The sequence below is a fragment of the Theobroma umbraticum genome, unplaced genomic scaffold (assembly GCF_002168275.2).
Source record: "Theobroma umbraticum cultivar Fairchild unplaced genomic scaffold, ASM216827v3 scaffold_95.0, whole genome shotgun sequence".
NCBI classification, from domain to species: Eukaryota; Viridiplantae; Streptophyta; class Magnoliopsida; order Malvales; family Malvaceae; genus Theobroma; species Theobroma umbraticum.
Window position 1 is genome coordinate 9,907,125 of NW_018397257.1, and position 20,784 is coordinate 9,927,908.

Sequence of the window (20,784 nt, forward strand, 5' to 3'; positions counted from 1 at the left end):
ATTAAATAATTTTTAATCAATAATTAATTAATTATTATTTATTAAAAATTTAAAATTTATTTATTATTTTATATTCACGTGATATTAATATAACGAATAAAAATATTATATAATTATATTATTGTATCACATCGATATATTATTTCAATATCATATAACATGAAAAATAACAAAAACTATATTGACGAAAACCGCTTTATTATATTAAATAAAATTGTCGAAAAGTGTTTCGTAACTGGTCATAAAAAGACAAAATTCAATGATGTAGCAATCGGGTTACATATCTAAAAACGGCATTTAGAAGGTTAGTTCACTCCTTTCCATCGCCTAGTCATAAGTAAACATGAAACGGGGATTTTCTTCTATGATAAATGTCTATCTTAAGCTATCAAAAAGTCAATTGTGTCGTATCTTATTGAGAAGGAATTGACATTGCTCGACTTGTACCTCAAAGGAAGGAGTATTCTATGAAGGCAAGACTTAAAAGAACATTAGAATTAATTTGATAATTAATTATTAATTGTAATAATTTATTTGAGTTAAAATAAAAATATAAAATTTTAATTAAATATAATAAAAAGAACAAAATCTTATTTATTTATTTTTAAATGATTTAAGAGTTTTACGTAAAAAGTAACTGTAATTCCTTTTTTTATTCAAATTAAAAAATTTTTTAATAATTAATTAGTTATTTATTCTTTTGTCAAAGTCTCATACAGAAACCATGGGCTGGCTGGCTGGCTCTTGTTTGCCAAGGAAATCTAGGAATAAGAACCTAGCTCATTTACTGACCTCAATACAATCACAAACTAGACCACGAAAATTCGTTAACATAAGCATCAAATATCTCGCGCCCAAACAAGCCGTATATATCATCTTCCTTCCCCAAACAAAACCCATTTTTTTTTTCTCCAGCTTAAATCCAACCCAAAACCCTACTACACCAAAAAAAAAAAAAAAGAAAAACACTAACGTTATTTACTGGATTGTTTCTTTGATTAAATCCATTTTTGATTGGTAATCATCAGATTCTTTTTTCGACCATAATAATACTTTAATTCCTTAAATCATCAAAATATGATCTTTTCTAAGCTAGGCCGTTCATATTCCCGATCTTCTCGTCTAAGGGTAAGTCATTTATTTTTTTCCGATTAAATTTTCTTAGTTCAATTTTTTTATAATTTTTTGAGCCTTTTTTTTTACAAAATTTATTTGTTGAATAGAATTTGTTGTATCGTGGCGGAGGCGGTGGCAGTACCGGAGGGAGGTCGCCAAGGTTGAGCGGAAACGTAGATGGACTAAATAGGGAATTAGGGTTTTTGAGAGGTTATCTAACTTCGATAGGAGCTCGAAAGGAGTTTTGTTCCAAGTCTTATTTATCAGATTTAAATTTCGTTCTTGCTAACCCTAGAATCCGTCGCTTTTTCTCAAGTGAAGCCCCAAAGAAGAAGAGTAAGCCAATATCTCCTTTTTGTATTTTTTTTTTTGTTTTTCAATATTCTAGGTAATAAATTGTTTAATACTAATTGTTAGTGAATGTTACCTTTGTTAGATTTTGCTAACGAAATTGAATTATTTTCTTTTTAAAATTTATAATTTGGAGGGAGATGTAATAAATTCTTCTTCTTATTGTTTTAGGGTAAATGGCTTGTTCTTTAGTGCTAAGCAAGTTTAGAGATTAGCATTTTGGAGAATTTTACATTGAGTTTTCATAGTTACATTTGATGAGTTAATGAAGATATAGGGTTTAGCATTTTTATATTTGCATTGGTTTGAACTTAGTTGTTACTGTTTCTTCTTGTTTTTAAGATGATTTTCTTTTTTGCAGATTATGAGAACTTTTACCCTAAGGAAAAGAAGGAAACTCCAAAGCAAAATGACCAAAAATCTGACTCCAAAGGTGAGTACATACCTCCCTCCCTCTTTGTTTTCAATTTATAAATGCGTTTTTTGAGCCAGTTTTTCAATGTGGGAGTGGAAAAATCAATTTGTCAAGATGTTCCCAAGATATCGGTTTTAAATTCTTTTCTAATAGAAAAAATGCTGTTTATATTCCGTCCCTAGAACAGTTAGGATTGGGGAAAATGAATTGTGGTGCCATTTATTATAAAGCTAAAGACAATAGTAGTATTATCTTTCAGGACTGTAGTTCTATGTAGTTTTCCCTTTACAATCATGTGACATGAGAAGCTTAAAGATTGGATGGAATGATCTCTTCTAGGATGTTTGTCTCAGCCCTGCAAGTTTTTACTATGTTTGCAGTGGCTTATTAAAGTATGGTACTAAGACTACCAATTTTTTGCTATTTTCCTTTGTACGAGTATTGTCTATAAATCTACCTCTAGGTTGCCTGCAAGATATCTTACAACGAATTTTTACAATTCTTCTTACTTTGTTTTTGTTTCCAATTCAGAGAATTCCAACACAGGTGACCAAGGGAATTTCCAGGAAATGTTCCTAAAGCTTTTCCAAAATTTAATCAGCCCTTTGTTAGTGATTGCACTGTTACTTTCTTACTCTCCTTTGAGTGCCAGTGAGCAGCAACAAGTAAGTGGTGCCCAAATATTTTAGCTTGTTTGATTGTCTGCATAGTTATGTGGGTTAACCTTGACTTTGATTTGATAATTATCCTTCCAATGCTATAAGACTCTTCATATTTTGAGGTTAGGAAATTAGATTGTAATAGAATTTTGAGTCATAATTACAAATGTTATAAGCATATGGTAAAAAGCCTGTTTGTTTTCTTTGTATTGACTTTGTAATTGTTTACTGCATTTTTAATGAAATCATTTTATTGGAAAATATGTTTTGAAGCATCTGCATCTGTGATATATATGGTTTTGGTTTCTGGATTCTGGAATTGGGAATTATGTGGATTAAAATATTAGCCTCTCAGGATTGAGTTGAATGTCACCAACATGAGTTAACTCAATGCTGGGATTGGGAACCTTTTCAAGTTTTGTGGTTGCGCTTCATTTGATACTTAACCGAACTGAACTCATTCAACTCATCTAAGCTGCATTATGGGACTGAATTTTTTTTTAATTGCATTTCTAAATCAATGGAGAGGCTTTATGAGCAAAGGTAACTCCTTTTCTAACCTATTTGTGGTAAAGCTACTTACTTGTCTAGAGTCTATATGCACTACTTGAGCTGCTTATGATGCTTGTCTTGGAGCTCTGTCCAACTTTCTTGAAAATTGAGTTGTATGGTGGATTGTGTTTCATCCGTATTTGGGATCAGTTTTAGACTTCTCATACTTGCTTGACATATCCTTTTGGTGATATTGTCTTGAGGATCTTTTAAGTGCACCATTCTGACTCAACCATGTGACATAGTATAGACTATCACTGACCAGTTTGGAATTTTTTTTTTTTCATTTGTCCACATTAGTTTGGTATTGAAATATAAGCAGTTTTATCTATTTTCTAAGCTTTTGTTCCTATGCTGTGGAACTCTTTTCTTGCAGATTAGTTTCCAAGAATTCAAAAACAAGCTTTTAGAACCAGGTTTAGTCGACCATATAGTTGTTTCTAATAAGTCAGTTGCAAAAGTGTATGTGAGAAGCACGCCATACAATCAAACAAGTGATGATGTCGTCCAAGGGCCTGTCGATGGTACTTCTGCTAGAGGACATGGAGGTCAATATAAATACTACTTCAATATTGGAAGTGTTGAGTCTTTTGAGGAGAAGTTGGAAGAAGCCCAAGAAGCATTACGGATTGACCCACACGATTATGTTCCTGTGACATACGTCTCTGAATTGATGTGGTACCAGGAGTTGATGAGGTTTGCACCAACATTATTAGTTCTTGGAACCCTTGCATTTATGGGGCGTAGAATGCAAGGGGGATTGGGTGTTGGAGGAGGTGGTGGTAAGGGTGCCCGTGGAATTTTCAACATAGGGAAAGCCCATGTAACCAAAGTGGATAAAAATTCCAAGAATAAGGTTAGTTTCTGTTCCTTATACTAGTGCTTAAAAAGAAACACCTGAATCTGAAAAAATTTCGCAGTTTTTTTTTTTTTTATGTTTTATTACCTAAACTTATGGAGCTGCTTTAGCTTTATGTTGCTAGAAATGGAATGGTACTAAAGTGTTATATTCCTCTCTTTCCTGTTTCTGGCACTCCAGGTCTATTTCAAAGATGTAGCTGGCTGTGATGAGGCCAAACAAGAGATCATGGAGTTTGTGCACTTCCTTAAGAACCCGAAGAAATATGAGGAACTAGGAGCAAAAATTCCAAAAGGTGCTCTTTTGGTTGGCCCTCCAGGTACAGGAAAGACCCTCCTAGCAAAAGCAACTGCTGGTGAGTCGGGTGTACCTTTTCTATCTATATCAGGTTCTGATTTCATGGAGATGTTTGTTGGTGTTGGACCATCCAGGGTGAGGAACTTGTTCCAAGAAGCAAGGCAATGTGCTCCTAGTATAATATTTATTGATGAGATTGATGCAATTGGTCGAGCAAGAGGCCGTGGAGGCTTCTCAGGCTCTAATGATGAGCGTGAAAGTACGCTTAATCAATTGCTGGTAGAAATGGATGGCTTTGGAACCACTTCGGGAGTAGTTGTGATTGCTGGTACTAATAGGCCTGATATTTTAGACAAAGCTCTACTGAGGCCAGGGCGATTTGATCGTCAGATTTCAATAGATAAACCTGATATTAAAGGACGTGAACAAATATTTCAGATCTACTTGAAAAAAATAAGGCTTGATAATGAACCATCATTTTACTCTCAAAGACTTGCTGCTCTCACTCCTGGATTTGCTGGAGCAGACATTGCAAATGTTTGTAATGAAGCTGCTCTAATTGCTGCAAGGAGTGAAGGGACACAGGTCACGATGGAACATTTTGAGGCTGCTATAGACAGGATCATCGGTGGTCTGGAGAAGAAGAACAGGGTAATTATCTCTTGTCTATGTGATTAATCTAATACTTACTTTTCTGTGGTTGTCTTTATATTGATGGCAGTATATCTATTGTCCTTGAGAAGATTGAAATGAAGTCTTATTCATGTTCACTTTTGTATGTTGTCGGTGGGAAAACACAAACTGCAACTTCTTTCAGTTAAACATTGCCTTTTTCCTGGTCATTAATATGTAATGGTGATCTTTGCATTGCATTTTATGTTCAGAGATAAATAACTTTATATCGGCTTTTTGTGCATGGCCTTCTTATTTTCTTATACCCTAATAACCCTGTTCTTCTGGGTTTCATGCAGGTAATAAGCAAACTCGAACGAAAGACTGTTGCTTATCATGAATCAGGTCATGCTGTTGCTGGCTGGTTCCTGGAGCATGCTGAACCCCTCTTGAAGGTGACAATTGTTCCTCGTGGAACAGCAGCACTTGGGTTTGCCCAGTATGTTCCAAATGAAAACCTTCTCATGACAAAGGAGCAGCTTTTTGATATGACTTGCATGACCCTTGGTGGTCGAGCAGCTGAACAGGTAAATTTCAAATTTACTATTCCATATGACTCTGGGTGGGGTGCAAATGGAGAAAAAGTATTCTTGAAAATAGTTGACTTCAGTGCTCCCCAATGGTTGTTATTTATTCACTCAGCCAATATTCTATCATTAGGGCATTTTTGCTCGCCATCCTTGTGAATGAAACTGGAAAGGGAAAATTAAATATGAAATGTGAAAATTGCATCCAGTCTTTCAATGACGATGGGTATATATATTGAGTTTTTTTGTTCTTCTTTTAATTCATGATCAGGTTTTGCTGGGAAAGATATCAACAGGAGCACAAAATGACTTGGAAAAGGTGACTAAGATGACCTATGCCCAGGTGGCAGTTTATGGTTTTAGCGAGAAGGTAGGTCTCCTCTCTTTCCCTCAAAGGGATGATGGATTTGAGATGTCGAAGCCCTATAGCAATAAGACAGGGGCTATCATAGATGGTGAAGTTCGAGAGTGGGTAGGCAAGGCATATGAGAAAACTGTCCAACTTATAGAGGAACATAAGGAGCAAGTAGCTGAGATTGCTGAGTTGTTGCTTGAAAAGGAAGTTCTTCACCAAGACGATTTGGTTCGAGTTTTGGGTGAAAGACCATTCAAATCAAGTGAACTTACAAACTATGACAGATTTAAGCAAGGGTTTGAAGAAGAAGCGAATAAGAGCATGCAAGCCCCTGAGGTTGGAAGTGTGGAAAATGATGGATCAGCACCCCTTGATCCTCAGGTTGTCCCCACTTGATCATTGGGGTTTTTGTTATTGTACATTAAGTTCATAAATTGTTTCTGATTTTTCCTTAACACAAATTTTTTTTTCTTTGTTCAATTGCCATTAATGATCTTCTTCAGTTGTATATCATTTACGTTGGCATTACTCATTTCATTTCATGGATACCTAGTGAGCTTATTAGGCGAGACTCCTCTTTAACCAAAACTAAGCCTTAATATAGCAATAGTGCAAACAAACAAACGGTAAAGTTTGGAGGCCAAAAGGGGAGATGATGCGTGAAGGTAATTTGTTTTATTCTTCCTTCCGTACAGCATCAAACGTGTTGCAAATGCAATTTTAATAATAAAAAAGAAAGAAAAAAGTAAATATAAACAAAACGTGTTATATTATTCTATTTCAGTTCATTAGTCAGACACGTGATTAAACCTTGATTCTATTATCTTAATGAGATGATGTAAAGGCAAACGCATCACAGGCAGCCCCTATCCAGCTAGTCATATTCCTTTGTATTTCAGGTGGAAACTTGACAAAAGTGTCAATATCTAGAAAATGATGAAAGGAAAATTTAACTAATTAAAAAGAAAATTTAATATGCTCTTAATTAGAACAATTCCTACTACACGAAAAATTAGTTGAATTCCATGCCTCAAAAATCTTTTATACTTTCTTTTAAGTCATAACCATTTCACACTAGTATTTTTTTTATGCCTCAATTATAGCTTATGGAATATGATAATTATTTCTAGGGGTTGAAGAAATAAGTCATTATGAACATGCTTGATGAAAGACACATTTTTTTTTCTTCATAATTCATTTAAGAAATGCACATTCATGTTACATGTATACACATAAATTGTAAGTTAATCCTTCAAAGCAAAAAACACTTGTTAAAAGTAATTCAAGCGTTATGCTTGCAAAAGAAAATTTTATTGGCAAAATTCAGTGAAAATGGCTTCGAGGTTAAATAGTGTTGGCAAATTCCATTTGGAAGGAAAATGTTTTCAATTTGTCAGAAACATTTATGAAATGAATGAGAGTACCAAAGGCCTGGAAATGAGCTCCCAACTTTTCTTGTCAAAGCTGGGGGATTGTGACCAGGGAAACGGTTGTACCTAACCCTTGCAAAAACCAAAGAACTGTTAAAGGGGTCTTTGTTTTAACTGTCGTTCTCAACTTTGTCCTGGAAGGTCAAAAAGATGTTGCCAGTCAGTGGTCTCGCACACCCTTTTCATACTCTAGGACCCAATCAAACGGCAGGATTCATATGAGTTTCCTGTCTCTTTCCTTGACGATGTTTTGATTTCTATGGCTTTCTTATGCCCTATATAAACCCCCATCTGCACTCTCTTGTGATGTATCTTCGTATTGTAGTTTTGATATATCCTTCTCATTCTCATTGCCAATTTGTTCAAAGTTTACTTGGGCTTTCATTTCGTTCAGGTGTCAAGTTCAGGTTCTTATTAGTTCTTAAGGTTGGTATGGTTGTGTTTTTTGCTGATATTTTCTGATAAGTTTGGAGGTCACCGATCAATCTGTCAGTGTGCGCCTACCTATTTGGATTGATGAACAAGTGGCTATCAAAAGTGCAGGTTTTTCATACCTGTAACTTTGGTCGTTGCGAATCTTTGTGATTGTTGCCATGGAAACATTTGGCAGTGAGAGGTTGTGATTGCAGCCAGGTGCTGCAGCAAACTCTATTGCGAAATATATCCGGGCAGAAACATTTAATAAAGCTGCAAATGGAATTGCCTTTTCCGGCAGAACAGCCAAAGAATTTCTCTACCTCTTGCTGCCTCCCATGCTCTCCCTGTTGAACAAAGCTTTGTGGAGAACATCTTATTTAACTATAAGACTATGCTTTTGATGCTGATAGAGCTAACTCAGTCGGTGAGATTTAAAAAAAAAAACAGTTGTGATATTAGCAGCTTTTTCAATTTCTTTTTTTTTTTTTTTTCATTTTGCAGATCAAAATGGAGTATGAAAACAAGTATCAGCATGTTCCAGCGGCAAAATACGAGTGTCTTCTCTTTGGTAAGTCTTTCTGCAGTATCAGATCCTTGTAATTCTCAAGACTGGAAAACCATTGCAATATGTCACTAACAATTCTGAATATATTTTCTGTCAGATGTGGATGATACCCTTTATCCTCTGAGTTCTGGTTTATCCAAGGCATGCACCAAGAATATCGAAGGTGTTGCATACCCGATTTTCTAGTTCCCAATATGTTTGCTAATTGGGTTTTCTTTTCTCTTTTCTCTTTCATACACATTATATATTCTTTCTGCTTTCAATTGTGCAGAATTCATGATTCAAAAGCTTGGAATAGAAGGAAACAAAGTCACAGAGATTAATCGCGTGCTATACAAAAATTATGGGACATCAATGGCTGGTCTCAGGGTAAAGTCTTGACTCTTTTTCGGTTGATTATAATGGTTCCAAAACTATGATGACGGTATATGAGTATTATTGTGTTTGTTCATATGCAGGCTGTTGGCTATAACTTTGACCATGATGACTACCATAGCTTTGTTCATGGGAGATTACCGTACGAGAACCTGAAACCTGATCCTGTCATGAGGAGTCTTTTGCTTAGCTTGCCAATTCGCAAAGTTGTAAGTTTCATTGCCTCAAAACAAGGTCAACTTATTATTCATTCATCTGGAAACATGTTTGTCATCATCATTGAATTCTTTTCCCTTCCTTTCTGAAACAGATATTCTCAAACGGGGATAAGGTCCATGTGGCTAAAGTTCTAAGGAAACTTGGCTTGGAGGATTGCTTTGAAAGGGTTATAAGCTTTGAGACACTTAACCCCACTAATGGAAGCAGTACTTCAGATGGAGAAGACAGCTTGAAGTTGAGAGGCTTAAGTTCTGAAATTCTTGATGCCACCAATTGCCCTTGCCAATCAGCACTTCCAGAAACCCCAATAATCTGCAAACCATTTGAAAATGCATTTGAACAAGCCTTCAATATAGCTAACATCAACCCTCAAAAAACAGTAAGATAAATCAATTCTTCTCCAGGAAAATTACTGCACAAATAATCAGCTGCTGTATATTTAGCTTTCATTTAAGGTCTTTAGGATTATAAACGAGGCTCTGATGAATTCTTTGATCTAACAACCCTTTCTCCCTCTTTGCAGCTCTTCTTTGACGATAGCGTCCGCAACATACAAACAGGAAAACAAATAGGCCTCCACACTGTGTTGGTAAGTTGTTACAGAATGTAGAGATAACTCCAGGAAGACTTGTATTTTCAGATTCTTGCAGAACTGATAGTTTGATTTTTACTCACATCCAATGCAGGTGGGCACTTCCCAGAGAACAAATGGAGCAGATTATGCATTAGAGAGCATACACAACATCAGGGAAGCACTCCCAGAGCTGTGGGAAGCAGATAACAAGAAATCAGAAGGTGTCAGGTATTCTGGAGAGGTTGCAATCCAGACATCAGTGATGGCCTAGCTGCTTCCTGATCAACAGCAAAATGTCAAGATCAAAATTTCACAAAATTCCAACAATCCCTCTAACATTTTGTGGTGTAGATTTGTGTCCACAGCCACTTTTTGTCCTCAGTGTGGAATTTGTATCTTTCACTTTAACCATCAATAAAGAGTATCTTTTCTTGATTCAGGTGGCTGCAACTTTTGGACTTTTCTTTTCTTATTTCCGTGTCTTGCAATCTGGGCTACACCGACCATCTGCTCCACTTTATCTTGTCTCTGAAATGTTAATAATTGAAATATACTAAACAAATTTACTGCATTATGAAAAAGCAGACTTTTTAATTTCCCTTTCCTGCCCTCAAGTTAAGAATAAAATATGTGAAGTGTTTAACAAAGTATTATTCTTGCATAATATTTAAAACAATTTTTAAATTATTTTAAAAAAATTTTATTATTTCAATCAAATTTTTATTTTTCGCATTTGTAGTCAATTAAGCTGTTACAACGGTGGTGTTAATGTGTATTAAATAGTAACATGACATATTAATACACATCATATTTTTTCTTTTTCATGTTAATGTTATGTTATATAATATTTTTTATTTTTGATGTTAATATCTGATTAATATTACATAAATATAAAAATTTAATTAAATATAATAAAAGAATTTATTTAAAATTTTTTTAAAATATTACACTTATTATCGAAAATATTAATTCTATACCTATCAAAAGAAAAATATTAATTCTATAAATCTAAAATGAGGGGCTTTAGAAATAACGTAAGCAAACCTTCAAAAAAAAAAACAAACGACGTTATGGGTGATTTATTATGTGGCAAACCATGTGGGCTTGGTGCGACATGTGTCGACAAGAACCCATCATTAGTTCGACTTTAATCGGACGCATCGACTCCCCAACATGTCACGTTTTGGTTGGACCACGTCAGCTCCAGCTTAATTTTTTTGTTTTTTTTGCGGTTCCTTCTAGATCGTGACTTCTCTCTGTATTTCTCTCCATTTCTTTTCTTTCTCCCAACGCTTCCTTAAACGACCTCCCTAGCCCCTCAACACCACTCCCCCACCATTTAATGCCTTCTTGAACGCCATTGTTCCTCCCTTGCTTCTCCCTTTCCTCTCATTTTTTTCTTCATTTATTTTTGCTTTAATTAATTAAAAAGATTTAAAGGTTCTGTTTTTCTTACAGTCTCGATTACTTCGGATGCGGTAATGTTCGATTCTTTACATGTTTTGTTCTTGTTATTATCTTCTCTTTTCAGTTGAGTTTTGAGTTTGTTTGATGCTACATTTTTTCTTTCGTGTCGATTAAGGTTGTTTTCTTTTGGTTAATGTTTACGTATTTGATGTTTCAATGTGTTTTCTGTCATCTGGATATTTAAGAGAATGATGAAATCTCTGTCTGAATTTGGGGTTTGTTGCATCAATGCAAAAACTATTTTGCTGATAAAAATGTTTGTTTTTCTTCCCTACCTGAAATGGAAGAATTTTTTTTTTTAAATTTTTGAAGATTTTTGAATCTTTGTTTTGGGTTATGCCTGAATTTGTAGAAGAATTTAATTATTTTCTTGGTACAACTCTTTTTGAAGATAAAAAATGGATTATGAAGATCAGATCAATCAGGCCATTGACCCAAAATATGAATGTCTTGTATTTGGTAAATTTCTTATCTTTCTTTTTTAACATACATCTCTTAATATGTAAAAATCCAAACTTTTCTAAGCTAATCATTATAATTTGTTTCATTTTTTGCCTTGAACCATTGTAAACAAACTTACAGATCTAGATGACACTCTTTATCCTCTGACTTCTGGTTTGTCAAGGGAAGTTACCAGGAACATTCAAGGTATTGTTACTGTTTTGTTGAAGGGTCTCACTATTTTGACAATTTGTTAGCTTCCTATTGAAATTCATAGCCTTTTTTTTTTATAATTTTTTTTCTGGATACCCTTTTCAAGAATATATGCTCAAGACGCTTGGAATGGAGGAGGAAAAGGTTCATGAATTATGTGTTTCACTGTACAAGTATTATGGTACAACAATGGCTGGTTTAAAGGTAAAGGTTATCATAACATTCTTCGGAATATGAAGCTCTTTTGAGAATGTTTGAACTATAGAAAGATGACATTTTTTTTCTTCTTCAGGCTATTGGCTACGACTTTGATTATGATGATTTTCACGGGTACAGAGTTTTCTACCATTCATCCTTTTATCTTTCGATGAGTTTATAAATGGGATATTGGTCTTACTTATTCCTGTCTTACAGTTTTGTTCATGGGAGATTGCCCTATACGATGCTAAAACCTGACCCTGTTTTAAGGAGTCTATTGCTTAGCCTACCTATTCGGAAAGTTGTAAGATCTCCTAGCCCTTCACATGAATTACCATTTGTGATCATCTAGAGCCTCTCTTGTGACTATGTTCTGGTCTTGTCTACAGATTTTCACGAACGCAGATAAGAACCATGCTGCCAGGGTGCTTAACAGGTTGGGATTGGAGGGCTGCTTCGAAGGGATTATATGCTTTGAGACTCTGAATCCCGCAAACAAAGTCAACTCTTCTGCTGATGGTGCAAGATTCTTCTCAAAAGCCGGAGTTTTTGACGTCAGTAGCTACAGTGCTCGTCCTGATTCTCACCTCGACCTTCCAAGTACTCCAGTTGTCTGCAAACCATTTGAAAAAGCATTTGAACAAGTTTTCGAGATTGCCAACATCAACCCCCAGAAAACGGTAAATTAATCGAACTTTTTACTTTTCAGACTATCCAATTGAGTCTAAAAACTATTGTAGTGATTTTGAATTACTTCTACTGATGTTATGATGTCTTGCTTTTGCAGTTGTTCTTTGATGACAGCATCCGCAATCTACAGTCTGGTAAAAATATGGGCCTTCACACCGTGTGGGTAAGCTACTGAATAACTAATAACAAACAAATTTGCTGCCTGGTGATTCTTCCGTTTGGTTTTGCCTTTTTCCATAATTGGTTTGAGAATGGTTTTCCTCACTAGTTTCCCATGATATGCAATAGGTGGGAACTTCTCACCGAACGGACGGTGTGGATTATGCCTTGGAGAGCATTCACAATATCAGAGAAGCATTGCCGGAGCTCTGGGAAGCAGATGAGAAGGCTGAGAACATCCGGTATTCTGGGAAGGTTTCTGTTGAGACAACAGTTAGAGCTTAGCTCTTAGACCATACGTATTTGGTGGGCCTTCGTTATTCTCTTTGTAACATGTAAACAGAGTGGATCTTTGAAATAAAATTTTAGTGCCTTATTTAATAAAATTTGTCACTTTCCCAACTTTGATAGTGGATGGTTGTATGACTGCTAGCATTTTGACCTGTTATGGACAGCCTTGAAAATGGCCAACATAAATGTCCTTATCTTCCATCCCCCTACTCGTTTAAGCAAAAGGAACAATTAAACCATTATCTTTCATATGGAAATTATCTCATTTATGGTTAATATGGATATGGGAGACAAAGCTGTGTTGTATTCTTGACATATACACCTCAATCAAGGGAAATAAAAAGAACCCTTATCAAGTTTCTGGTGTGTCAATCTGGTTAACATTTAATAGCATCTTGGAGAATTCATGTTTCATATTCAAAGGAGCTTATGTACGTACAAAACAAAGCAACTAATGAGATAGAACACATAGATCATGTCAGGGCAAAAGGCAACTGCATCTGGGAGGGGGAAGAACGAAAGGAGAAAAAACATAATCCACATCTATGTCAAAAAACTGCTGATTTTCAACTTTATATATACCTAAATTTAAATAACTTGTTTATATACCCTTGCAAGTCTGTTGTACCCTTGACATTTGAACCATTCAAGTGCCCTGTGCCCATACCAATTTTTTGAATCAACTGAACATAATTAGTTAATTATTCAGTGGCAAAAAACCCTAAAGAAGTTTCTGAGCCCTTTTGGGCATCGGTCTTCAATGAACAAAAATGGTCTATTTGAAATCTCAACGGATGGACCACAGAAAAGTTTGAATGCGGTCATCCTCTCAGTGAATACTTTTTCCCTGTGAAGGCTTGAAACTTTGGTTCTTCCTCTTTAGGCGGCTCTCTACCGTTCTTCATGGCAACCTACAGAAAAAGCCAAAGATATAAATTGACTTTTTTGGCAAGTAAAACAAGAATTCTTAAAATATGTAAGTGAATGAATTCAGAGACTTCTACCATTAAACTAGTATAGAGCAACGTACTTTTGTTGTTTCCTTTGGGGGCTGACCTCCATTCGAACCAAACACAAGCTTTCCAGCGTGTTGACTTGAAGTAGAGCTTGAGGACTTGGAAGCAACAGTTTCATTGCCAGCATTTGAATTATGTTGTTTAAGCAAGGAAGAGACAGGCAGTGCAGCTGGTTGTGTCAAGGGTTTGCCATCCAAGCGCCTTGCTGAACCACTGAACGGGCTAAACTTAGTAACTTTTTTAGGTGGCTCTTCTTCAGCTGAAATATTGGTAGCGAGGTCATTTGTTGAATGGATTATTAGTAAATTTAATAGTTAATTTCAACCATGAAATTTTTTTTCCGAGAAACTAAAAACCGAAAAGAATAAGAGGAACAAACCTTCAGGTGGCATCCTTTTTGACCTTAGAGAGGGAACTGGCTTTTCAGGTTCTTTATAATCAAGAGGAGGGGCAAAGTCCACCTCACAATCAGTTTCAATAATACTGACTGCAGGGGAAGGTTTTGTTTCAACTATATTAATATAATACTTTTTATTGTTATAAGGGACCATGATAGTGTCACCAGTAGTTAAGCAAGAGTAACTCCTCAGTGTAGTTTCCAGGCTGCAAGCAAGCACAGAAAAGAAGGAATTTAAGAAATGAATGCAGATCATTGTATTTGCTACTCATAAGAAATAGCCATGAAGATAAACTAACATTGCTTTCGGGTTGGAGATGTCTAAGAAGTCCATAGTGTGGGGCTGCAGCTTCACATAGGTTCCCTTTGCTAAGCTAGCATTTTTCACCTGCACAATATCTCCCTCTTGGAGGAGCATGTTCTCCATCATCTGAAAACAAAAATGGAGGGTAAGCAAGCAGAACAAAATCAACAAACACCATCTCTAAATCACGATATTAAAAGAATAAGGACAAGTAAAAACCATACCCAGTATGGTAAGTATATCATGCCTTCATCTGCAACGAACTCCAAAACCCCACAATGAGAAACTCGCTCAACAGGAGCATTAGTCAACTCAAACAACATTGGGTATTCGACATGCAGTGATGCTGGATAGCAAGATTGTCGTTAATATCAGGATAAAACAAGGCTAGCATTTGCATGTATTAACAGGGATAAAAGAAGGAAGTTGAGTCATCTAGTTACCAAGCCGATCAAGAGCTGAGGGAGGCATAATAGCTGGAAATAACAAGCAATCCTGATAATTAGTCAATTGCCTTGAAAATTACATTTGGACTAATCAGAGTGAGGAAGGGAAAGATAGAGCGAGAGGCATGGTGAAGAAGATCAACATACCTTTATCCCCCTTCTCCAGATGTGCCTGCAAATACTTAAACAAATTAGAATCAAAGTGGAATGAAACCTCATGGAACAACCAAGAGCACTTTACTGGGATGATTCTACACCTCAATCAACCAAAGAAGACAATAAAAGAGTGCATGAGATCATCTACAGAATGCAGTAATAAAAGTTTAACCAACAAAAGCCCTTTTTCTCCCTGTCCTGTATTCAAGTTGTAATCCTCTAACCTTGTCAATGAAAGAGACAGGGTAACATCGATAACATTGTTCAAATGTTGAATTACCACGGTCCTGCAATAAAAAAAAAAAGAAAAAGAAAAAAGATTAATTAACTGAGAATAATCACAATTATATGACAACCATAACCTACGCTAGGGGCAGCCTACTAGTTTGTCAAGCTAAACAGAATATCTTTCAAGCTTTTGATCTATTCCGGGAAATACCGCTACAACCGGTTATGATCAGTTAATGAAAAAGTAAAACCTAGTCATAGAAACAAATTGTTAAAATTATTATGATCAACGATCACATTGTTGTGATGAATCAATACTATCCAAACCAAACTGCCATTGGCTTTCTAAATTATATCAGATGACCATAAAAAACACACACCAAACGAGAAAGAAAATAAATATAAATCACTAAACATACCATGATCACAAAGTTTTGAGTTCAATAACTTCTTCCAACAAGATCACCAGAAAATCTGCCATAAAAGAAGAAAGTCAATAAATCAAACAGATAAGTGATACATTAATGAAAAAATGAACAAAACCGAGTTCCCATCATGATCTACCAAAACAACTGATTTAATACAAACGATCGACACTTTAACATGCAAGAACAATCCCATCAAGCAACAAGGATTCTGAAAAATAAACAAAAAAAGGCCCAGTTTTGAGAAAGGTGAAAAGATAAGACAGAAAGCTAGAAAGAGGGAACATTGTGAATCAGATGAAGACAAACATGTGAAAATAAAAATGGGTTTTGGGTTTTTGATTGAAAGTTGAAACCTTTGATTTGTTGTCTTTGATGGGTGAAGAAGACGATTGCCAAATTTCGCGTTTATATTGAAAACTCTTTGCTTCTCTTTTCTTGGCGTTCAGGGTGATTTATAATGGATGGCTTTTTCTTCTTCTACTACCTTAGGTCCTACTGAAATTAAATTAGGAGAGTTTTTTGTCACGGATCATTACTTAATTTCAATCCAGGCGGCTTTAAGGTTTAAAAATAACATTTAAATAAGTTTATAAATTACTATAAATCATTGGTTTATATTAAGCTCTAAAAATAAAATTTAAATAATTCTATAAAGTACAAATTTATATTCTTAATTCAAAAGACATGTATGATAAGTGATGAAAAATTCATGTTTATATATTAAAGATTCATCCTGATATCTTATTGACGTAAAATTTATAACATTCTACTTCATCTATATTTATATATATATAAGATCACCTTATTTCTTACTAACATGAGATTTATGACATTCTACCTCATTTATGTTTATATATTTAAAACTCACCCCATCTTTTATTAATATAAAATATATGATATATTATCTTACCTAATTATGCAATGCTCTTATTACACTGGTTCTTTATTTGTAAAAAAGAGAGATTTTTGCATTAATCCAACTCTACTTCGACCCTTATATCTCTCATAAGGTCCTATATTAGTGAAAATTTGAATCTACTCTAATATTACTTATCGCGGGAAAAAACTTATAAATTACATACTCATATTCTTAACCTAAAATATATACCTAATAAGTGATAGAAGACCAATATTTATATATCCAAAATCTATCTCATCTTTTACTGATATGAGATCCATGATTTTTCGGTGGATTCTTTCAGAGAAAGGATTAATATTTGTTCTATTCCATTAGTAATAATTAGTAATAAGGGAAGAATTCAGCTCAGAAGAAAAAAGAGAAGCAGATCTATTCTATACCCGATAAGTATCAATACGCAACGGGGGTTGATCCTATTTTTTATGAATGAATGCTTCTTCTATCCTTATTTAAAAAATGAAAATTAGTTTTTAATTATTTTCTTTTGTATCCAACATCAAGATCACTCTATGTTTTTTCTAATTTATATGATTCTTTTTTTTCCTTCATTTATAAAACTTCTTATACTTCTAGGTCTATTAATTTGCTTAATTTACATGATAAAAACTACATAAAGTATAATATTAAGAGAAGTTAATGAAGATAAAAAAATTTTATTGAGTAGAGAAAAAATGATTAAATCTCGAGAAAACATTTAATTAAAACCTAACTAAGTATTGGTATCATATGAAATTTGAGCTTAATAAATGATCTTGATTAATTTTAAATTTTATAGAATTTTTTTTGCCTAGTACATTATGAATAACTTTTAATTTGGTAAAGATTAAACTATTAATCTACCTAATAAAATTATGAAAATATTTGTAATTTAAATTAATTTATTTATTCACATACATTATTTAAAAAGTTAATAATATAAAAAGTGTAGGTAAAATTTATGGTTAAAAAAAAATATGAATGCAATTTGCAATTGCAATGGCGGGGCTCAGTGGGCCTAGCTTTTGGGCCCTAAAAGTCTCAATTCAAGTCAGCCTAGGAACGAGCAATTGGCAGCCCTAAATCAAACTCTTTTAGGAAAACAAAACAAAACAAAATCGTCCTCCCCTAACCCTCGTTTTCCCTTGTTCTGTTTCCCTCTTACAACACTGCAGCGACAGAAAAAAGAGAAATTTAACAAAAAAAAAATTAATTATTTTTACTTCAAAGCTTCAAAGCTCTTTATTTAATCTTGGAGGGAAATTCGGCGGCTAAAATGGCGAAGCGAGAGCTCTCCAGTACTTTGAGGGGCTTGAAGGTAAACCAACAGAACGAAGCTTATTCTTTCGTTCAAGTTTTTGTTTTTGTTTTTTTTTTCTTTCTTTTTTTTTGGGTTTTTGGCTTGAATTTTTGTTATACCAACTTGATCTTTGAGCTGTTTTTCGCTTTAACTTATCCGAGTATTTATCGTTTTGTTGATTTTCCTTTGAATTTGTAGTGATAATTCTTTTTTGTGATTATGGAGATCCTTGAGTTTCTTATATAGCTACTTGAGATTTGAACTAGGCCTTGTGTTAATTCATCTGGGATTCCTTTATTTTCTTGATTTTTTTTCTTTTCAAGTTGAAAAATTTTGAATCTTTAACTTATATGGGCTTTATTTATTTAATGCAATAATAGTTCATGCAAAGGGCAGCTCAGAGAGAGGAGAAAGTTAAGAAAGAAGAAGACGTTAATCCTGAAGGGAGTAATACTATTACTAGAAAATGGTACAAAAATCCCACCTTTTTTTTTTTTTTTAATTATCTTAAATCTGTTAAGAGTATTAAGTATTCTTCTTCAGTTACTATATGCAATGAGCCTTTGACGTTAGTGTGCTTCCAATATGATTCTATGATTACACACACACGCGAGGACAGAGATACAAATAGGTCATACTTTATACATAAATGAACTTATGCTTTAAGGTCAGAGGGAAGAACGGCCAATGTGTTTTTGTTTCCTCAGAATTGAAGATTCTTGCAATGCAGATCATTGAAATAGGGATGGGGCCTTTTTAGTGTTCAAATAGGAATATGGGGGGCTAGCAGCATATTGCCAATCTAGTAGGGATGCTGATCATTGCAATGCCTCCAGTATCTGGTGGTCAATCTTGGTTCCCCCCCAATCTGCAGAAAGCAGAATTATTTGTGTAGATTTAAAATAGAAAACAAAGAAGGGATCCCTGATAAATGGATTTTATAGGGTGCAACCACTTGTGAGATCTGCTCATTTGTTTCTGGTTTTTTCCTCATTTTAATTTGTTTAATTCTAATTCTGTATTTGCATACATTCAGTGTGGTCATTATGGAAGGGGATCCCCATCCAGGAGCTATTGTAGGACGGATGTCATTTCAAAGTTTCAATCCTTCTATTGATGTGAGTATAAAGGTCAAGTGAACTAAGAATTTTTCCCAATGACTATTCACCTTCTGTGCTTCTCTCATGGCTTGTGCCCTCATGTAAAAGCCTTGTCTTGGTAGAAACTGAATGAGGATGCATCAAATGTGTGTCAGCCGGATGCCTCTGGTGGAAGAACGTTGTCTAGGTGGGTATGTTATTTTAAATTTTAACAGGTCTTGTGTTAATGTCCAGGTAATTTCCTGAAAGTTTTTGACGATTATTATGCACTTTGTGCTGGAATTCATAAATTCTTGTCTTAAGAAATGAAAGATTTTAATCAAAATGATTAACTCTTGAAAGGAAACATTTAGTCAATGGAAGAAATATAGGCATGTTAAGTTGGAAATGCTAGTCTTATGTAGCTTTACTTCAGATGGTAGGGTAAGTTGAAATGAGCACATGTCTGCAAAATATGCATACATTTAATCTTACTTTTTGCCCTTGGATTGTGACAGTGAACATAGATCTGAATCTGAAGGAGCTGACTGCTCGAGGGTCCGAACATATAAATACGAAGGTAATGGAGACCTTAAAAGAAAACAGTCTGACATGGTTTCTGAACCTGAGTATGCAAATAAATCACCAAAAAATGGTCATGGAGTTCAATCGTCACCAAGCAGCAGTAAAGCCTCCTCCCAAAAGCAGTCAAAGCGTGAGAAGCTGGACTGGAAACTTCTTAGGCCACCAAAGTCTAAGAGGTGATTATAATTAGGAAAATTATGTTCTGTGAGTACATTAATACTTATTTCCAGGTTCCTATAATTAAATATGTAACCTTGTTGTCATATTATTGAAGCTCAGCTTTCTTAACTTCTCAAATTGCTTAAGTTAATTTACTCTCTTTCTCCCCCCACCCTGTCTGCTAAGCTTGAGACTCTTGTGAAGCAGTTTAAGTTGATTTACTCGAGAAGAAGCCAAGAACTTGATTTACAATGCTCAAAAAGATTGAATGAGCTTGGAGCTGTTTGTCTGCTTGTGCTGAATTTGCTCTCGAGAATACCTGCATGCTGTGAAACAACAAACAATAAGTAAAGTATTTGTGGTGCCACTACAATGTCTTCCGTCCAACACATATGGCTATATGAAAGTTATTTGGTTTCCATCTTTTAGTAGTTTCAATTATTTGAAATACTGTGAGCCCTCTCATGTCATCTTTCCCTAAATCTAACTGCTTCACTTGCCTTCGGGCGCTGAGTGTGTTTCGATGATCGTAAAAGGATTGTCATCTTATCTCCATCATACCTGCATCTGATAATGATGTATGTAATCAGGGAAATGGTAAAGCTAAAAGATCTGCCACGGCAGGTTGCAGTGAGAATTGCAATGGGTTTCCTCAAAATTGCGAATTTTATTTCCAGGTAACTTTTGGTGTATGCTTATTTAAAGCACAGCCTTTCGAGACAGTCTTCTAGTCGATCCCTGGAAAGTCACTTCCCCCCAACCATCCGGAAAGGGAAAGAAAGAAAAGGAAAGGATTTGTTACCTTCCTACTTGTTTTGAATGCAATTGAATTCATTTAAAATAGTACATTAGAATTAAGAGTTAATGAGACACACATCCAACCTTTACTTCTAGGGGTTGATATTTTACAACTACACCAAATAGAATGGTAAGCCTACTGAATAATGTG

At 34.8% G+C, this 20,784-nt stretch overlaps 5 protein-coding genes across 7 annotated transcripts; 4 read left to right on the forward strand and 1 right to left on the reverse strand.

The window, feature by feature from the left end:
• Nucleotides 1-774: 774 nt before the first annotated feature.
• On the forward strand, nt 775-6,351 carry LOC110412609 (ATP-dependent zinc metalloprotease FTSH 10, mitochondrial-like). Its single transcript, XM_021423191.2, has 8 exons — nt 775-1,128; nt 1,224-1,452; nt 1,829-1,900; nt 2,414-2,547; nt 3,470-3,949; nt 4,133-4,900; nt 5,221-5,448; nt 5,720-6,351. The coding sequence occupies exons 1-8, from the start codon at nt 1,078-1,080 to the stop codon at nt 6,197-6,199; spliced, it is 2,442 nt and encodes an 813-aa protein (XP_021278866.1). The 5' UTR covers nt 775-1,077; the 3' UTR covers nt 6,200-6,351.
• Nucleotides 6,352-7,431: 1,080 nt separating this feature from the next.
• LOC110412494 (uncharacterized protein C24B11.05-like) lies at nt 7,432-9,822 on the forward strand. Its single transcript, XM_021423031.2, has 8 exons — nt 7,432-7,659; nt 8,152-8,218; nt 8,313-8,378; nt 8,487-8,584; nt 8,674-8,799; nt 8,901-9,188; nt 9,333-9,398; nt 9,496-9,822. Exons 1-8 carry the CDS (start codon nt 7,504-7,506, stop codon nt 9,652-9,654), a joined length of 1,026 nt encoding a protein of 341 aa, XP_021278706.1. The 5' UTR covers nt 7,432-7,503; the 3' UTR covers nt 9,655-9,822.
• An 834-nt stretch (nt 9,823-10,656) lies between these two features.
• Nucleotides 10,657-12,937, forward strand: LOC110412496 (uncharacterized protein C24B11.05-like). Its single transcript, XM_021423033.2, has 9 exons — nt 10,657-10,861; nt 11,242-11,309; nt 11,433-11,498; nt 11,611-11,708; nt 11,797-11,834; nt 11,919-12,006; nt 12,092-12,382; nt 12,490-12,555; nt 12,681-12,937. Exons 2-9 carry the CDS (start codon nt 11,249-11,251, stop codon nt 12,834-12,836), a joined length of 864 nt encoding a protein of 287 aa, XP_021278708.1. The 5' UTR covers nt 10,657-10,861; nt 11,242-11,248; the 3' UTR covers nt 12,837-12,937.
• A 386-nt stretch (nt 12,938-13,323) lies between these two features.
• Nucleotides 13,324-16,321, reverse strand: LOC110412232 (Ubiquitin fusion degradation UFD1 family protein). 2 transcript variants are annotated; one of them, XM_021422752.2, is made up of 11 exons: nt 16,171-16,320; nt 15,954-16,025; nt 15,809-15,863; nt 15,386-15,448; nt 15,153-15,177; nt 15,003-15,035; nt 14,784-14,905; nt 14,555-14,685; nt 14,238-14,461; nt 13,873-14,117; nt 13,324-13,753 (listed from the first exon to the last, which is right to left on the reverse strand). In XM_021422752.2, exons 3-11 carry the CDS (start codon nt 15,809-15,811, stop codon nt 13,664-13,666), a joined length of 936 nt encoding a protein of 311 aa, XP_021278427.1. In that variant the 5' UTR covers nt 15,812-15,863; nt 15,954-16,025; nt 16,171-16,320; the 3' UTR covers nt 13,324-13,663. The 2 variants fall into 2 exon arrangements, with proteins under 2 accessions (XP_021278427.1, XP_021278426.1); XM_021422751.2 differs by lacking the exon at nt 15,954-16,025 and having other exon boundaries at nt 16,171-16,321.
• Nucleotides 16,322-17,803: 1,482 nt separating this feature from the next.
• LOC110411967 (scarecrow-like transcription factor 11 (SCL11)) lies at nt 17,804-20,535 on the forward strand. Of its 2 annotated transcripts, XM_021422345.2 has the most exons (6): nt 17,804-18,030; nt 18,393-18,481; nt 19,049-19,130; nt 19,235-19,299; nt 19,610-19,852; nt 20,043-20,535. In XM_021422345.2, exons 1-6 carry the CDS (start codon nt 17,989-17,991, stop codon nt 20,050-20,052), a joined length of 531 nt encoding a protein of 176 aa, XP_021278020.1. In that variant the 5' UTR covers nt 17,804-17,988; the 3' UTR covers nt 20,053-20,535. The 2 variants fall into 2 exon arrangements, with proteins under 2 accessions (XP_021278020.1, XP_089638973.1); XM_089782847.1 differs by lacking the exon at nt 20,043-20,535 and having other exon boundaries at nt 19,610-20,031.
• Nucleotides 20,536-20,784: the final 249 nt, after the last annotated feature.

Excerpts from the sequence above, each read along its gene's own strand:
- LOC110412609 (XM_021423191.2), top strand. The coding sequence starts at position 1,078 with ATGATCTTTTCTAAGCTAGGCCGTTCATATTCCCGATCTTCTCGTCTA. Across the intron at positions 1,901-2,413 it reads CCAAAAATCTGACTCCAAAG|AGAATTCCAACACAGGTGAC; the intron begins GTGAGTACATAC and ends TTTCCAATTCAG. Across the intron at positions 3,950-4,132 it reads ATAAAAATTCCAAGAATAAG|GTCTATTTCAAAGATGTAGC; the intron begins GTTAGTTTCTGT and ends CTGGCACTCCAG.
- LOC110412494 (XM_021423031.2), top strand. The coding sequence starts at position 7,504 with ATGCCCTATATAAACCCCCATCTGCACTCTCTTGTGATGTATCTTCGT. Across the intron at positions 8,379-8,486 it reads ATGCACCAAGAATATCGAAG|AATTCATGATTCAAAAGCTT; the intron begins GTGTTGCATACC and ends TCAATTGTGCAG. Across the intron at positions 9,189-9,332 it reads ACATCAACCCTCAAAAAACA|CTCTTCTTTGACGATAGCGT; the intron begins GTAAGATAAATC and ends CCCTCTTTGCAG.
- LOC110412496 (XM_021423033.2), top strand. The coding sequence starts at position 11,249 with ATGGATTATGAAGATCAGATCAATCAGGCCATTGACCCAAAATATGAA. Across the intron at positions 11,835-11,918 it reads GATTATGATGATTTTCACGG|TTTTGTTCATGGGAGATTGC; the intron begins GTACAGAGTTTT and ends CCTGTCTTACAG. Across the intron at positions 12,556-12,680 it reads TGGGCCTTCACACCGTGTGG|GTGGGAACTTCTCACCGAAC; the intron begins GTAAGCTACTGA and ends GATATGCAATAG.
- LOC110412232 (XM_021422751.2), bottom strand. Across the intron at positions 15,036-15,152 it reads TCTGGAGAAGGGGGATAAAG|CTATTATGCCTCCCTCAGCT; the intron begins GTATGTTGATCT and ends TGTTATTTCCAG. Across the intron at positions 14,686-14,783 it reads TGATATACTTACCATACTGG|ATGATGGAGAACATGCTCCT; the intron begins GTATGGTTTTTA and ends TTTTGTTTTCAG.
- LOC110411967 (XM_021422345.2), top strand. The coding sequence starts at position 17,989 with ATGGCGAAGCGAGAGCTCTCCAGTACTTTGAGGGGCTTGAAG. Across the intron at positions 19,131-19,234 it reads GTTTCAATCCTTCTATTGAT|AAACTGAATGAGGATGCATC; the intron begins GTGAGTATAAAG and ends TTGTCTTGGTAG. Across the intron at positions 19,300-19,609 it reads GGTGGAAGAACGTTGTCTAG|TGAACATAGATCTGAATCTG; the intron begins GTGGGTATGTTA and ends GGATTGTGACAG.